Genomic DNA, 15,909 nt, shown 5'->3' with positions numbered 1-15,909 from the left:
CGAATTGTCTGATCCTTCTCTCCCTCCCGGTTTTGCAGCATGTGGATTCTGAGAAATCACGCTAACCTCGGTTTGAGGTAGATTGTTTGGAATGGGAGAAGGAAGGATTGGTTCTCTCTCTACTCGTTTCGGACTATTTGGAACTTCTTTTTCGACGGTCTCTCTCTTTCCTAGACTTCATCTTCGTCCGAAGTGCTTCCTACGTTCCTGTTGGTGCTGTTCAATTTCCAGGTCGTCAATATTCAGTGAGAGCAAGTCATCATTGGACATATTCGAACAAACACTGTGAAAACTCACCAATCCTTTTCATAAAAAGCTTTCTTCATATCAAAGTTTTTAATATCCTTTAGGTTGATCGTGTTGCCTTTTCCACAACGTTCCCCTAGATGTCACACCCCTTCCTCCTCCTCATTTCCTACGTTTACCACACGGCGCTCTTCCTTGGAAAAACTCGGTATACCACGAGAACGGCTTGCAATTCAGTTCCTTCTTCAGAGCAAGACGATCCGAGATATCACCATAATTCATGACAGGCTTTCCATTCTTCAGCTTGGTTTTGCTGGCATTGAAAAAACGTTGCTGCGACTCCTTGTCGAACCAAACCATTGCTACGCGCAGTTTATTTCGAATGATATCATTATTGTTCACTTTGTAGGCGAAGCGAGTCCGAAACAAGTGCGCCACGTAACTATCCTTCGCTACAACAATCCGACCGCCGCAAAGCCAAGTGCGCAGCGAGATTTCAATGTTTTCTAAGCCCCAACGCCCCATTCCAGGATCCATCTGCCCTTTGCTCCACCAGAATTTGCTCGTTGCAAACATGCCCATGGTGATGGGCGAGTAGCTGTCCTTCGACGAGCCTCCACCCCACATAATGTCCAAACTCCACGTGAAGGTGGCCGAAGACCCGATTCCAGTGGTCCACGACCTCGGTTTGTAGTTTTCTCCATCCAGATTGAAGTTCAAATAGTTCACAATTGTGCGTGGATCCTACGGCTGAGGCGACAAAGGCTTTATCTACTTCACTGAGAAGTCTGTGAGGGGTATCCAGCCAGTGAGGACTCACAAAAACATGGGCATCGATAAACGCAAGAAACTCTCCACGAGCTTCGTTTCCACCGAATCTTCTAGCATTGATGAGCCCTAAATTAGTTTCTAAGGTAAAAAAATAAACGAGAAAAGTACTAGACCGAACAATACGGACACGAGTATCATTTTCCCAGCCTTTAACTGGAGTATCAGATAAATCATCAATAATAAGCACTTCCTTCAAATATAAGGGATTCGTATTCTCTAACACATTGTTCACACTAAGCTAGCAGCTAAACGAATTACCCTACGTTTTTTCTAGTAGCGCCTCATTAAATGTCACAATAATTACAGTAAATCGACTTCGAGGTTCCTCATTTAAGTCTATCTATCAAAACAGCAGCATACCTACATATAGTTTGCTTTCTTAGCAGCGTCGCATTTGTAGCAACGGCACGATTCCAAACTGGAGTAACAAACACTGGAACCATTACATAGTACTCCAATAAGAAGATAGGAAGTATTAATGAAAGCAAAACAAGAAAACTCTTCATCCAAGCCATTTTGACGTTATTTTTATTAGAATACTGAATTCTTTTGGGATTTTGCACTTTTTTGTTGCAATAGTTGCTGTTTCTATGAGAAAGCATAGTTCTGATAACTGTAAACGAACGAATTTCGTTTGATATATAGTGGATGATCTTCCAATTCTCTCCTCTTCAACTGATGATCCTGAAGAGAGTTTGGCGAGTTATTCAAGTGAATACAGTTATAGTGAGCAAGAAGAACTGTACTGTATGATTGTTTTTGTGATATCCAGGTCTTCTCCCATTTCAAGTTACGGTAGCGATTTATCTGTGAATCATGATGATGACGCTGAAGCATCCGATATTGATGATCTGATCGGGATAAATAGTGATGATGGTTATGAGTCAAACAAGTATTCTGAACGGGATGAATCTAATGATATAAACGATTCCGAGAGTAGGAGCGATGAACATTCTATTGAATCCGATTTGGATGAAGATAACCAAGCTTGTGATGACGACTTACTTGAGCGATCTAGTTATAGCAAAAATAGTTCTTCACCCATTTCAAACTCGAGTAGTGAGGAGGAAGCGGAGGAAGAGGAGGAAACTGAGGAAGAGGAGGAAGAGAGGGAAGATAATAGCAATACAATGAGAAAAGAAAAGGAGGAAGAGTCGTGAGTAAATCAGAGTGCGTTGACGATTAGAACCATTCTGAACATATCCGACAACCCAGACATGAAACTGTGCGCTTGGATCGCAAATAAGCAGTTTGTGATCAATTGCAACCACCAATCTCCGTTTGATGATATCGTTTCAGCCTTCGAAGTATTTGCTCGTTGACCGAATCATCGCACAGAATCATTTGGGCATCCATCGAAGCTATTTGCTGTTTATGCACAATTTCGACATTGAGGAATCGCGGTACTCCGAGTCTCTGGATGCGTTGGGACTGGAGAATGACCACGTTCTCACGATTATGATGATGCTGACGGTGGAAACCGAATCAGACACCTACCATTTGCGCATTGAATCCTTCCAAAACATGAACGAAGTGCTTCTCGAAGTGGTAGGAATTCGCTTTTTGTGGGTTTATTGAAGTGGAGAATGCTGGAAACGCCTCAATCCTATTGCATTTCGATCAACGGTTCTGTTCTGTCGCTGAGCCAAACGCCGCGGCCGTTGTCTCGATTCTTTTTGAAGGAAGGGCAGCGATTTGTGGTGAAGGAAGTATGGATTTTGGCAGAGTGTGGTGATCGTTAGGGATTGCTGATTGAAGTGAATTATCACGGAGCCTGGTTCGTGATTCCCGCGGGGAACTACACGCAGGACAACGAGGTGAAGCTTTACGACTGCATTGTGGATCATTTCAAACAGGAACGCATGCTGGTGGTGTATGAAGACGAGAAATTCGTGGCTTCGACCTCGATTTCGATGGATCGATTGCAGGATAACAACACGGTGCAAGCGTTCGATTTGGGAGTTTGTCCTCCGTGCTTCGCTGAAACGGATTACATCGTGAACAAATATAACGCATACACAGAGTATTACGAAGTGACGACGCCCCGTTTTTGTTTTGTTTGGTGGTTGACCGGTAGTGAAATGGGCTCATGACCCGAGTAAGGAGGAGATGGAAGCGCTAAGCAAAATGATATTGGAACAGAGCAAGGATGGCAAGTTTTATTTGGTGACAGAAGAATCGGGATCCGTTCTCCTGGCTCCCCAGCAATTTATAGAGAAGTGTAATCAGAGAATGATTTCGAAGGCGCGAGACGAGATTGAAGAGCCTTTTGTGGGCACTACAAAGAAGACGAACCAAGAGCGGACAGAAGGTCCACAAGTCGTTCCAAAAATGCCGAGGTTGAAAAGACAGGAGAAAAACGCGCCTCAATTAAAACCCATTTTCAAACCACAGCCAGTACAACCCGCTCAACCCGCTCAACCCGCTCAACCTACTCAACCTACTCAACCCGCTCAACCAGAGCGTCCAAGGAATCGGAATGAAAAGGGAAAGAAGAATACTGAAAATCCACAAGTCAATCAACCAACACCCATTTTCAAACCACAGCCAGTTCAGCCTACTCAGCCTACTCAGCCTACTCAACCTACTCAACCCACTCAACCTAAAAAGCAAAGAAGTAGAACTAGAAAAGGAAAGAAGTATTATGAAGATCAACAACCCGATCAGCCAATACCAGTTCAATTCCCTCAACCAACACCTGTTTTCAAACCACAGCCACTTCAGCCGCTTCAGCCAGCTCAGCCAGCTCAGCCAGCTCAGCCAGCTCAGTTTACTCAACCTACTCAGCCTACTCAACCCACTCAGCCTACTCAACCTACTCAACCCACTCAAAATAAAAAGCAAAGAAACAGAACTGGCAAAGGAAAGAAGAATTATGAGAATCCACAACCCGATCAGCACGCTCAAGCAACTCGTCCAGCACCACAAATGAGCAAACCGAAGCAAACTGCTCCACCAGTTCAATCCGCTCCATCAAACGCGAACAATCAAGCAGAGCATGGGAATAAAGCCAATAGACGCTTTCATCGACGCCCTAGACGCAACCCCCAAGAAGCATCATCTGTTTGAAGTGTATTTTACCAGTAGAATTATGTTCATTGTTGTTTGTGATAGAAATGATAGAAAATTTGTGCAAAATTCTATAATAAGTCTGGAAATAATCCAATTATTAATTGCAATCTAATAATCTCAACAATAATGTTGCAAATATTAATTCCTAGGATTTATTCTTATTAATTATTACTATTTTTAATTTTCACTCATCATTCCATAGAAACTAATTCAAAACTATTCAATACCGAGTATTACAACACATCTTTCAATTGTGAGTAGATTATAATAAGTCACATTTACCATAAACAGCTCATCAGAAGTAGTAATCTAATAATTCTCTTAACATTAATTCAGAATTAGTGAAAATCACATATTAATTGCCATTATCAAAATATATACTAATAATCAAATTGAATTAATTCTTTCAACAATCCTTGAACCATTAATTCTGAGTAATACTTATTACGTATATAATGAACACCTTCATTCCCTTTCGACTCACTTCCCAACATGGCTGACTATAAGAGACACTCCATTCTTTATTCTGCCAAGTTGTACGTCTCGGTCTAACTGCTCTTTTTGCAAATTGACTCGATACACTATTTTTACATGGAAATCGTTCTCAACAAAATCGAAGAGAAACTGTCATTAGTAGACAGCCAACTAGAAAACTACCGTCATTTTAAAGCTTAAGCGTGATGTGTAGCATCATTGATGAATATCAGCAAGAAGGTCAATGTGCGTGTTTCCTTACTCGTGAGCATTTCGGTTTTACTGAGTAGCATCTTCTTCTTCGTTATCTTTGGTCCCTCGATGCTTGCGTAAGTTTTCGCGACCTCTTTCGATAACATTGCAGGAATATCATCGGTTGCGCATACCCGATTTATCGTACCTTGTCGATCATGCGATTTCATTCGCACGAAGAGTATGTCGAATTGTATGATATGTTCTTTTATTTGTAACAGTATAGCCTTGTATATTGGACGATTTTTGGTCTGCTCTACCTTGTTGATATCTCCATTCCTCACATTTCCTTCTTGTATGAATGAAAGTTTACTTTGATGCAGCCTTCCCTTTTTCTATCCCTTCAAAATATCGTTACTGCTTCTTTGTGTTTCAAAGGATGTGAATGTGGCTTCTCTTGTACGTGTTTATTTGGTAGTTGTCGCGTGTGATCTACGATAACTTCGTCTCGAATCTATTAGGTCTTCCCAAGTTGATGGAATCTCATAGAATGAAGGCGGTGGAGCGCATTCAGGAAGGTAACTTTGATTAGCATGTTTGAGCAAACAAACAAAGCAGTCACTTTCTGAAGTTTCACTATCCAACACATCTTGCCCCTCGTACACCCTAAATAAAACTCTGATTTCCATGAATACGCCAAAGAACGCAAAAAGCATGCTTGGGGCATCGACTTCCTTAACTTCGGACACTGATAGAAAAACTGGGAGACAGTTTGCACGGCTTTCAAATAGCGGCCTTTCTAGACATCATTTCTTCCTTTCACACCCCACGTCTTTCCGATCGCTGTTCAGCACTCCATTCAAAACGTCATAGCAAAACGTTTCAAAGGATTGGTGCAAGGCGCTCAGAATCAGCGCGATCCCATGAAATCCTTCCAGCACATGTCCCGTCCACACGCCCGTCGCTTGCTGAGCGCACGCGCTCCAAATCGCCAGCGACTGCGTGAAGGATTGCAGCTGGTCGGCAGAGATCACCGAGTGTTGCTGGATCACGCCCACCAAATATGCGCACGATTCATCGATACAGAACGGAACTTTGGGCTCCACAAACAAGGAGGCGCGCGCCTCGATCCATTCAGCCGACGAATCGCCCAACTCCGCCTGCACGCCCGCGCAGAACGACCAGATATCCCCGTGACTTTCCTTCATCGCCTCCGTACAGGCATCGTAAACGACGTGAATCATAAACTCCATCAAGCCCACGTATTTCATCTGCTCCCAGAACTCGTCGATTTGCTTCCCCACCATCCTTTTCATCTCCTCCTCTAGCAGACGGATCAGCGACATCATCCCAGAGCTGCCGATGAGGAGAAACAGCTGCTTTATTTCCTCAGGGAGAAAGAGCGCGCAGCACGCGCCATTGCAGTAAAATCGCCTGGAGACGAGACTAAAGCCTCCCGAGGGATCGTCGATAATTCGATCCTATCCATCACACTTCTCGCTCGAAATTCCACGATATAGCTCTGAACTTGCGAGGCAAAGTAGTCGAAGAGACTAATTCCTCTTGTGTTATTGTTATTATTATTATTATTATTCCTCGTAGAAGCAGAATCGTTCGCTTCGCTCTCTTCGCTGTTCACGGACATCCACGCATTCCGACATCGTTCCATCTAGTGCGCAACCAACCAGCGAGCGTACGATGTGGGCAACATTCAGCTGCGAAATCACCGATCTCAGCACAAGCAATGACTGGTGGAATGACCGAATTAGCTCCATAACAGACCCAGGTAAAACATTGCCTTGCAGAGAGGTTCTCAGCACTTTCAAAAATTGCTCGAGCAACGCTTCCGACAGCATATCCATTGGACTAGATTCGAGAATGGGGATACTATTCCCTACACGATGACATCTTCTTTCAGTTCGATGCGACGATATCGCGTCAACAACACAGCATATTGTTCCAGTTCTTCGCGATCCACTCCCTCCCAACTATGTCCATTGTTCCACAGAACCTGCTGGATTTCCGCCACACGATCCACCAAATCTTGGATCGTGTTGTACGTATCTTGATAGTACGTGGACTGCTCTGGACAGAAGCGCGAATGCTCAATCATATCTGCCAAATCGATGAACAGAAAGATGTAGGAATAGTCCTGATTGGTTCGGTAGTAGAATTTCTCGCAGAACGATCGCAACAACTGATACAAGCTTCCCATGCAGCGAATTTCGGAGCGATCGGTGAGCCACCGCGGGATGTCAGAACAGGCCGTTATCAAATAGCACAAATACAACGCTCTTCGCTGTGTCTGCAGAGATTGGTTCTGCAAACGGAACAAAACGCGAATCCAATCGTCCTCATCGATTCTATCCGCTTTTGCCAACTGCGGAAGCACCGTGATTTCCTTCTTGAGCAAGTCGCGAACACCAACGAGATACTGCTCAATCAGTGGCGCGTACTGCAGTAGCAATCGACGCAGTTGCAAGACGCTCTTCAACAGAACAGGGAAGGTATCGTCATCACGCGTTGCCATTTCGCAAACACGCTCCGATGAACCGAAGAGTTGCCGTTTTGTGCGAACACTATTCACACAGCTCCACTCCAACTCATAAAGTGCGGTTGACAGAATGGAGAGAATCACAAAAATGTAAGGAGCCACGATTCCTGTGTCTCTCACAATGTTATCGATCCAATGTTCCACAAGCTCGATCAGATTCTCACGATATCCTCTACAAAAATAATCTCACACACAGAGCAAGGCCCACTTATGAATGGAAGCGCAGTTCAGATTCTTGATCGTCTTCTGAAGCTGAGCCAAATCCTGCTTGTTCTCCTTCGTTTTGGGGATTTTAGATATGGCTCCACTCAGTTCCGAATACACATTACACACCATTCCCGACGAAATGCACTCAACCCCCCTATATCGATCACGCCTCCTCCCTTCCATTACACGTCCGCCAGCATCGTTATGAGAATGATACTAGATTGCTGGGCCTCCGTCAGCAGCAAGGGCGGATGAAGCAATAGGAGCATGGAGAATCGATAAAGAGAAGTCGTTTTCATGGCAAGCGTAGTCCAAGGCGGCTGCATGAACGACGCTGGCAAGTGCGCTTCTTCCTCCGATTTGTGGAATAGAAAGGATTGCAGCGAAGAACTGGCTCTGCACACGGACTGGTAGGCTTGGTATTCTCTCCACACCGGGCCATGAAGCATCCCATCAATCACGGAAACTAGAAAACAAGCGAACAAGCAAAACGTACTGTATGGCGTGCACATCTCACGAAGCTGCTCCAAGCAGTTCGACGAGCAGTACGGAGCCAACTCATCCTTGTGGGGACTTTCACAACCCAGAATTGTGTCTGTCATCCACTTCAGACCGATGATCATTGCAAAGGGAAGGTTCTGAAGCTGGATGCTCAGCGAAACACAGGAACAGAGGAAATCCACAGGCAGAAGATCCAGAGGAGCGGAAAACGGAACGAGTAACTGCGGAAGTTGTTTGAGAGCAGAATCCAGAAGCAGATAGCAAGCTATTCGTAAAAATAAAGAGAAACGAGAGACATTCCAGCTTTGAATAGTGATCCAAAATCTCCGTCTTGTACTTTTCATGATTTACAACTAACCATTCATATCCTTTAATTGCTTTAAAATCTTTCGAGTCGAAATTACTAATAGAGGATTCTAACTACCAAGTTAGCAAAGGAAAGCAAAATGGACATAAGAACGGATCTTGGCAAGCTCCGAGCAGTGGTATATACTGGAATCAGGTATGTTTCGGAAAAAACTGCTTTCTGAATCGAGATAGAATGCGTGTTGCTACAAAAGTACGAATTCGCTTTCCCCACCTTAAATAACTTCAAATAATTAATTAGTAAGTCGACCTTTTGTGGATCCATCAAACAATAAAAATTAGGAACCAAGTATCGTTAAAAAGATGTCGTAAAGTTAGAGTAATAGCGCTTGCAGCGCGACAAACACTATGAAGCAAGATTGCTTGAGTCTCTTCCTTCGCGGATTTTGAAAAAGAATGAGAACCATTCAAAATCTACCCTTCAACCACAACAACTGTTTGTACCTGGTAGATTTCACGACCTCTGTAATGAGACTCCATTATCCAGTTCTGAATCAGATTGAACACCCCCACTTCCAACGTATCAGAACCATACCAATTCTTCCTACGATTCAAAGTGCTACAGAATTCCTACTGAACACAGAGCAAGTGCATGGTGTCAGCTACTTTACCAATTTGTTTAAACTATGTTCAATCCACGAAATACCCATACCTCTCTTTTCTGGAAATAATTTCCGAGATCATCTGCAAACAGATGCAAATTCTTCTTCTTACAACCGTGCAACGTGTACAACAAACCGCCTCGGTCGCCTTTCGGATACTCCTTACTCACAAGTTGCGTCACATGAAGAGGTTGCATCATATCCCCGACCAGATGGGTTAAAAAAAGAAAAGAATCCTCCTTGTTGTCCCACTCACTATTAATAGTGTACAACTCGTTGAAGAGTGCAGAATAGAGGTTGTTCTTTTCTAAGGAAAACAGGTCCGGGGGAAAACCAGACTCATCTGGAGACCATTCGCTTGTCTACGATTTAGCGACGACGATGTGACTTCAACATTATAGTTTATGTCGTAGAAATGCCAATAGTAAGTGTATCTATATTGACGCTTCCTCTTAATCATATCAGGAATGCAAACCTATGCATTATTGAAACATCCATTCCAAAAACAGTATCGGTTGCGTCATACGGGTAGGAGGCATACGATTGGACAACGGGCGAATTCGAGATGTGAGTAGTAAGCCTCTCCTACAAAGGAAGCAAAACAGGCCACAGAATACAATTTCCTGCTCTGTCATCATCTTCTTTGCCAACTCAATCGATAGGCGATGAACATTACCTTCACGTGAACGAAACAAGGAAGAGCAACATCCCCATGCATATATTCCAGCTTCTAGTAGTAAGAAAAACACAAAAGCGAATTTGGTTCTTCAGGTGCAGGTGTAGGTGCAGGTACAGGTACAGGTACAGGTACAGGTACAGGTACAGGTACAGGTACAGGTACAGGTACAGGTACAGGTACAGGTACAGGTACAGGTACAGGTACAGGTACAGGTACAGGTACAGGTACAGGTACAGGTACAGGTACAGGTACAGGTACAGGTACAGGTACAGGTACAGGTACAGGTACAGGTACAGGTACAGGTACAGGTACAGGTACAGGTACAGGTACAGGTACAGGTACAGGTACAGGTACAGGTACAGGTACAGGTACAGGTACAGGTACAGGTACAGGTACAGGTACAGGTACAGGTACAGGTACAGGTACAGGTACAGGTACAGGTACAGGTACAGGTACAGGTACAGGTACAGGTACAGGTACAGGTACAGGTACAGGTACAGGTACAGGTACAGGTACAGGTACAGGTACAGGTACAGGTACAGGTACAGGTACAGGTACAGGTACAGGTACAGGTACAGGTACAGGTACAGGTACAGGTACAGGTACAGGTACAGGTACAGGTACAGGTACAGGTACAGGTACAGGTACAGGTACAGGTACAGGTACAGGTACAGGTACAGGTACAGGTACAGGTACAGGTACAGGTACAGGTACAGGTACAGGTACAGGTACAGGTACAGGTACAGGTACAGGTACAGGTACAGGTACAGGTACAGGTACAGGTACAGGTACAGGTACAGGTACAGGTACAGGTCCAACGACCTAGACCAAAACCAACAAGAGCAGACAAAAGGCAAATTCAAACAAACAGCGATTACTACTATAGAACTTTCCAACTACCAATGCAGTTCAACACCCAATCCACCGTAACCTCATCCAAACTGCTTCTGGAGGTGAGCTTTTCCACCACTTCGATCACTCGCATGCTCTTCCCTCGGAAATTCACATCCTCCAAACTTCGAATACACCCGCACCGTTGCATCAGATCCAACAGAATATTCAGCGGGATTCCATCCCCCGTATCGCGCACCCGCACAAAGAAAAAGATCCCATAAAAGATTCCCGGACTGCCCTTTTCATGCGCCAACCGCGAGGTTCGCGGCACGTTGAGCACCTTCGTCTTCGTGTCGCCCAGCACCTCGAATGCATGCGGAGGGATGAGATGATCGGAGGTAAGGTTGGCTTCGATCCAATCCAGCGTCACGATCCAGGCTCCGCTACAATTCGATCGGTTCTCTCACTCCTACCACGCCAATCCATACAGGTATTTCACGGTTCGCTTGCACCATCCATTCTCCGTGCGAATCACCAAAATGTACTTCTGCACTTGCTGCTTCCGCCGACCTCGGTTCTGCTCCACCACCTCCAAGGCGGGTTTGTTCAGCACCTGCGGACATGCTGCATCCACCAAGTTCACCTGGTAGGGGAACTCGCGATTCCAAAGCACGCTGTGCTGGGAAGCAAACTGGCGGATCTTATCGACCGCAGAGGTGCTCAGAGACGAAACGATGATCATGTAATCCGATACTATTCCTCACGAATCTCTCTGGGAAGCCTACTCACGAAGTCATCACCCGCAGCGGCTTTCTCTTCAGACGACTTCATGATGGATGGACGGCTCCGCTTCCGGGAAACCGGCTTGGGAGCATCTGTGAATGATGTGCGCAGAGGAGCGGATCGAACTTCGGGATGGCTGCAAAGAAAGGTAAACGCATCATTGCTGCTGTCATCCACGATCTCCAACTTCTTCTTTGGTTCTTCCTTGGATTGGAACCTTGACGCTGTATCGTTTGCTTGAGCTTTATGAGGACTATTCATAGGAGATAAACTCTTTAACTCTTGTTTGATATCATATACAGAACGACCACTAAGAGCATCCACTGAATCAGTAACAATCAATTCATTTTCTGTGTGCGACTCTTTGATTTCTTTCAGCTGGGTAGCCAAACTGCTCTGTACATAACATCACTACCCAAAGATACGACAATGAGGGGGTCTGGAGTAATATTCTCGCGTAAAATGGGAGCGTGGCATTGAGGACAAGAATCCGCTCTTTTTAAAAGGGAGCTTATACACCTCCTATGCAATAGATATACCTCAGACGAACGTACTGGCAAATTAAGTGTCCGCAATTCAAACGATTTGGCTTTGTGAGCAGTTTGTTGCTTAAAGATGACAGGAGTTCAAAATCGGATTACCAGTAACAACACAACAAATTCTTTTCAATGCATTCCACCGGCTGCTCCTTCTCTGAGGAAATCAGCTTGCTGTCCATTGTTTTCTTTTTTATCTTCCGAACCATTGCCTCCACTGATTGTCGTGCACCCGCCCAATCTGTAAAGCCAGAAGGAAGAAAAAAGTGACATTTCAAAGGGAGGGACATTTTGAATTCGCTAGATGTTCAGTACAAAGCATGTCTCTCTGTTTCTATGAAAAGATAATTGTGTTTTTAGCATAAAGTGCTTTGTTAACCCTTTATACTTCAGAACTCTTTGAAATCCTGTCAACAGTATGATCACACATACAATTGTGAACAAATAGGAATTAAGTAAATTATCTTAAGGAACAATATAATGTGTTGGAGCCAAGTTGGCTCACCCAGAAACAATAGAATACTTTTATCCCATATTATTCTATGAAAACCTATAAAGTTGTATTGTTAGGAGAGGGTATTGGCCATTCTTAGAATCCTATCTGTAGGCCGTGTGGGGAAAAGCTCAATGCTGAAGCAGATAATAAAGGGGACGTTCGAGGAAGGAGAGCAGACGACAACAAAAGCGACTAACTATAAAAAGAATGTATCTGTCAACGGGACTGTAATGGTTGTTATGTCGTTTGATGAAACAGACCGTTACGCTAGACTTGTGGGATACAGCTGGACAAGAGCAATACCACGCATTAGGACCGGCCTACTACCGAGATGCGGGTAGAGATCAAAATTATTGTGGATTGTAGATGCTGCGATTGTGGTATACGATGTTTCACTTCCAAATACATTTTCTATGGTAGTTTTTTTCGTGAGCTGTACTGAGAGGTAGGTGCAGTCTTGGATTGAAGAAATGAATGTAGTTTGTGATAAAAAGGTAGTTTTTGTGATTGTCGGCAATAAGACTGACTTGGTGTCGGATTACGATGATACCGACGCTATAGCATTCACAAGGAGCATAAGCGGGACCTATATTCGTACATCTGCCAAAACTGGATACAATCTCCCTCAATTGCTTGATTGCGTAGTCCGAGGTTTGCATACTCCTGCTTGGTGATAAGTAGGTCTTCTCAGCCAAAACAACGAGGATGCAACAACGTTTAACAGCATTTCGGAGCCACTTTTGGTATCAGACGAAACAGAAAAGAAGAGTTGTTGTTGTTAGTTAAGATCTATTGTAACTCATTGAAGTGTTTATTTCAATCATTCCTTACAATGTCAACCTTTCTTTCTTGGGTTGCGGGCGCTTCGACTCCAAACAATTCTGGAAGGTCAATCGATCTTTTCCTGACGCAGTTGGAATCTATGCCCAAGTTGCTTGACAAAAGACAATCTGCTGCAGATCTCGCTGTGAGTAATGGAAATATCATATAATTCGTAGGATGCGATAAAGGATGCTCCCGATGCAGTTCCCTCTTCCGTAATTCCTCGTCTGATCTATATTCTCGGGAGTGGCGTCGATGATGAAGAGATTTTGCAAAAAGTTTTGGACATATTGTGCTTTCTAACGGAATTAAAGCAGATTCCAAACAGTGAGACTCTTCTTATTGAGAACGTTTCTACACTCCTCTGTGTATGCATTTGGTTTCGTATTTATTCATAGGAAGAGTCGTATGTCGAAATCCTGTTGGGACTATTTGACAGTCCGGATGTGTGGACACGTATCCAGGCGATCCAGATATTAAAGAACTGCATAGCTGTCAATCAGGTTTGAGTGAGTTGCTTTTCTGAAGCGAAGAGTATTGTTGAAAAATCGATCTTGGGATGCTCGATGGGACTGCAGAAACTTGTCGATGTGCTCAACGACTCTCGAGAAGAAGTCCGAAACGAGATGCTGCTTCTCCTCCGTTCCTTAACTCGACGAAATCAAGAGATTTGCAAGTTCATCGCGTTCCAAGATGGCTACGATATCTTGATCCGGATTTTGCAGTCTGAAACGGGCGTGGTGGCTCGCGACTGTCTCCATGTGATCTACAATATGGTGGCGAACAGTGTGCTGACGCTCAAGCTGTTTTCGCAGAAGAAACTGATCAACGCCATCATCGACATCCTCTCTGTGAGCGAAAAGATCACTCCCCTGTCGTCTATCCGATCCACTCCTGTCATCAATGGAACGGAGGATCTGAATGACACCTCGTTCACCGTTCATGAACCTGTTGGTGACCGAGTCATTGATCTAACACGATATGGCGATTTGGAAAGTGTTAGTAATGTCGATATTCAATGCTACCAATTTGCTGTTTGCGTACCTGGTTATCGAGGGAGTTGAGTGTAGATTTTGGAGCTAGCAATGGAGGAGGATTCGTACCGCGACGATGAAGAGCGATTGCACATCGCTCAGCCTGTCATTAAGGCAAACCGCGCTGTGCTGCATGCTGTTTTTACCTTTTTGTGAACCAGCTCATGCTTGTAGAATCCCCAATATGTGTTCAATATGCTCTATTTCACGCTCTACCAGCTGCGCCAAGATGCAGAGACCGAGGAGGGAGACAATGAACAGCGACGTCACAACATCGATGACTTGCTCGATCTCTCGACTCGCTGCGAGCCTCTCCTGGCTTTGTCGTTCCAGCAGTCACGTAGGATGCGTATAATAAAACTCGATTCACGAATAGCCGATTTTAATCTTTTGAAAGAATTGCTGCGTGTAGAAATTTTGGATTCGGATGGCTGCCATGACTTGGTTTCGTTGCTTCTGGATGGCTTTTTGGAGAGCGAACTCACATCTGTCGCCTCTGTAGGTCTTTACAAGCACAGCAGCATTTATGTACGCTTGTTTATGCTTCTTTTCACGGGTGATTCGGAACTGCGGAGTTATTTGATCCATCCGGAGAGTGGGTGTGGCGATATTTTGAAGAGTGCCTTTATGAAGTCTCTGAATACGCTGGCTACACACAAAGAAGATGAAGAATGCTATTTGAAAGCATTGAATCAGCTTAAGCTGGTTTCTTCTGTGTACATGCAGTGTTGTACTGAGGATAGTTCAGGGTTTATGAAGCTGTTTGTGGGGGATGAGGATTGCTCGTTTTTGGAGAAGAGAGAAGACAAGGAGAAGGAGGGAAAGAAAGAAGAAGAAGAAGAGACGAGTGAAAGCAAGGAAAAAGAAGGAGAAAGCAGCGAAGCCAAGGGAAAGGAAAAAAAGGAGAAACAAGAAGAAACACAAGAGGAGGAAAAGGCGAAAACGGAAGGTGTGGAATCGAACTTGGAAGAGGAATCAAAGAAATCGGAGGAATTAGAAGAAGAAGAAACGAAAGAACCTGAAAAGGAGGAAGTGGAAGAAAGAGCAAACGACCCTGAACAAGAGCACGAGCAAGAGCACGAGCACGAGCAAGAGCAAGAGCAAGAACACGAGCACGAGCAAGAGCACGAGCACGAGCACGAGCACGAGCACGAGCACGAGCAAGAACTTAACATTCAATTAGAGCTTCAACCTCAAGAACAATCAGCAAATCCTGATTCGATAGCTTGCGCTTCTCCAAACCCAATCGGTCGTCGTTTGTGGTGTGTTTTATGCGATATCGTTCTTGGAGACTATCTGACAATTGAGCTAAACGTATCGCGTTTATCATTGAAATCTATCGTGTAGACTCATCTCACACACCTCCTGCTAAGCGCTTTTCTTCACGATCCGAACAGTGCCGAAACGGCCTTTGACTCGTTGCCCATCATAATAAACTACATGAATGCCGTGCAAGAATCTCGAAAGGCCGGGGGCTTCCAGAATTCTTCTTTTGGTAGCAATGGACCGATGTAGTCACTCTCAGATGTACAGCTTCTCAACTATCTTCGCTTGTTCATTCTTTTAGGATTGCTGCAACCCTCCACGCATTGTCGCGAATACATTCAACTTCTCCATGATCGCCTTGGCTTTGAAACGTAACCATTGATTTGTGATTCTCAGCACAGGATCTGCAATCTC

At 44.4% G+C, this 15,909-nt stretch overlaps 6 protein-coding genes; 3 read left to right on the top strand and 3 right to left on the bottom strand.

The window, feature by feature from the left end:
* Positions 1-284: 284 nt before the first annotated feature.
* On the bottom strand, positions 285-950 carry GSBLH_T00000817001 (uncharacterized protein; the record flags this gene model as incomplete). XM_013039088.1 has 3 exons in its annotated part: positions 285-382; positions 420-849; positions 885-950. The coding sequence occupies 3 exons, from the start codon at positions 948-950 to the stop codon at positions 294-296; spliced, it is 585 nt and encodes a 194-aa protein (XP_012894542.1). The 3' UTR covers positions 285-293.
* A 4,228-nt stretch (positions 951-5,178) lies between these two features.
* On the top strand, positions 5,179-5,406 carry GSBLH_T00000816001 (uncharacterized protein). XM_013039087.1 has 2 exons: positions 5,179-5,262; positions 5,294-5,406. Exons 1-2 carry the CDS (start codon positions 5,193-5,195, stop codon positions 5,314-5,316), a joined length of 93 nt encoding a protein of 30 aa, XP_012894541.1. The 5' UTR covers positions 5,179-5,192; the 3' UTR covers positions 5,317-5,406.
* Positions 5,407-8,707: 3,301 nt separating this feature from the next.
* Positions 8,708-9,718, bottom strand: GSBLH_T00006132001 (uncharacterized protein; the record flags this gene model as incomplete). The annotated part of the gene is made up of 7 exons (XM_013039086.1): positions 8,708-8,857; positions 8,888-8,987; positions 9,018-9,067; positions 9,096-9,352; positions 9,412-9,520; positions 9,587-9,630; positions 9,697-9,718. The coding sequence occupies 7 exons, from the start codon at positions 9,716-9,718 to the stop codon at positions 8,708-8,710; spliced, it is 732 nt and encodes a 243-aa protein (XP_012894540.1).
* Positions 9,719-10,604: 886 nt separating this feature from the next.
* Positions 10,605-12,167, bottom strand: GSBLH_T00006131001 (uncharacterized protein; the record flags this gene model as incomplete). Its single annotated transcript, XM_013039085.1, has 6 exons — positions 10,605-11,001; positions 11,032-11,311; positions 11,344-11,737; positions 11,767-11,863; positions 11,896-11,949; positions 11,983-12,167. The coding sequence occupies 6 exons, from the start codon at positions 12,165-12,167 to the stop codon at positions 10,605-10,607; spliced, it is 1,407 nt and encodes a 468-aa protein (XP_012894539.1).
* A 337-nt stretch (positions 12,168-12,504) lies between these two features.
* GSBLH_T00000815001 (uncharacterized protein) lies at positions 12,505-12,739 on the top strand (the record flags this gene model as incomplete). Its single annotated transcript, XM_013039084.1, has 2 exons — positions 12,505-12,600; positions 12,632-12,739. 2 exons carry the CDS (start codon positions 12,505-12,507, stop codon positions 12,737-12,739), a joined length of 204 nt encoding a protein of 67 aa, XP_012894538.1.
* Positions 12,740-13,205: 466 nt separating this feature from the next.
* On the top strand, positions 13,206-14,259 carry GSBLH_T00000814001 (uncharacterized protein; the record flags this gene model as incomplete). Its single annotated transcript, XM_013039083.1, has 4 exons — positions 13,206-13,340; positions 13,372-13,563; positions 13,594-13,698; positions 13,729-14,259. The coding sequence occupies 4 exons, from the start codon at positions 13,206-13,208 to the stop codon at positions 14,257-14,259; spliced, it is 963 nt and encodes a 320-aa protein (XP_012894537.1).
* Between the last annotated feature and the right edge of the window lie 1,650 nt (positions 14,260-15,909).

This window comes from Blastocystis hominis (genome assembly GCF_000151665.1).
Source record: "Blastocystis hominis, Singapore isolate B (sub-type 7) whole genome shotgun sequence assembly, scaffold_1".
Lineage (NCBI taxonomy): Eukaryota > Bigyra > Opalinata > Blastocystidae > Blastocystis > Blastocystis hominis.
Note: the sequence above shows the minus strand (reverse complement) of the source record. Positions and strands in the feature narration are given on the sequence as shown.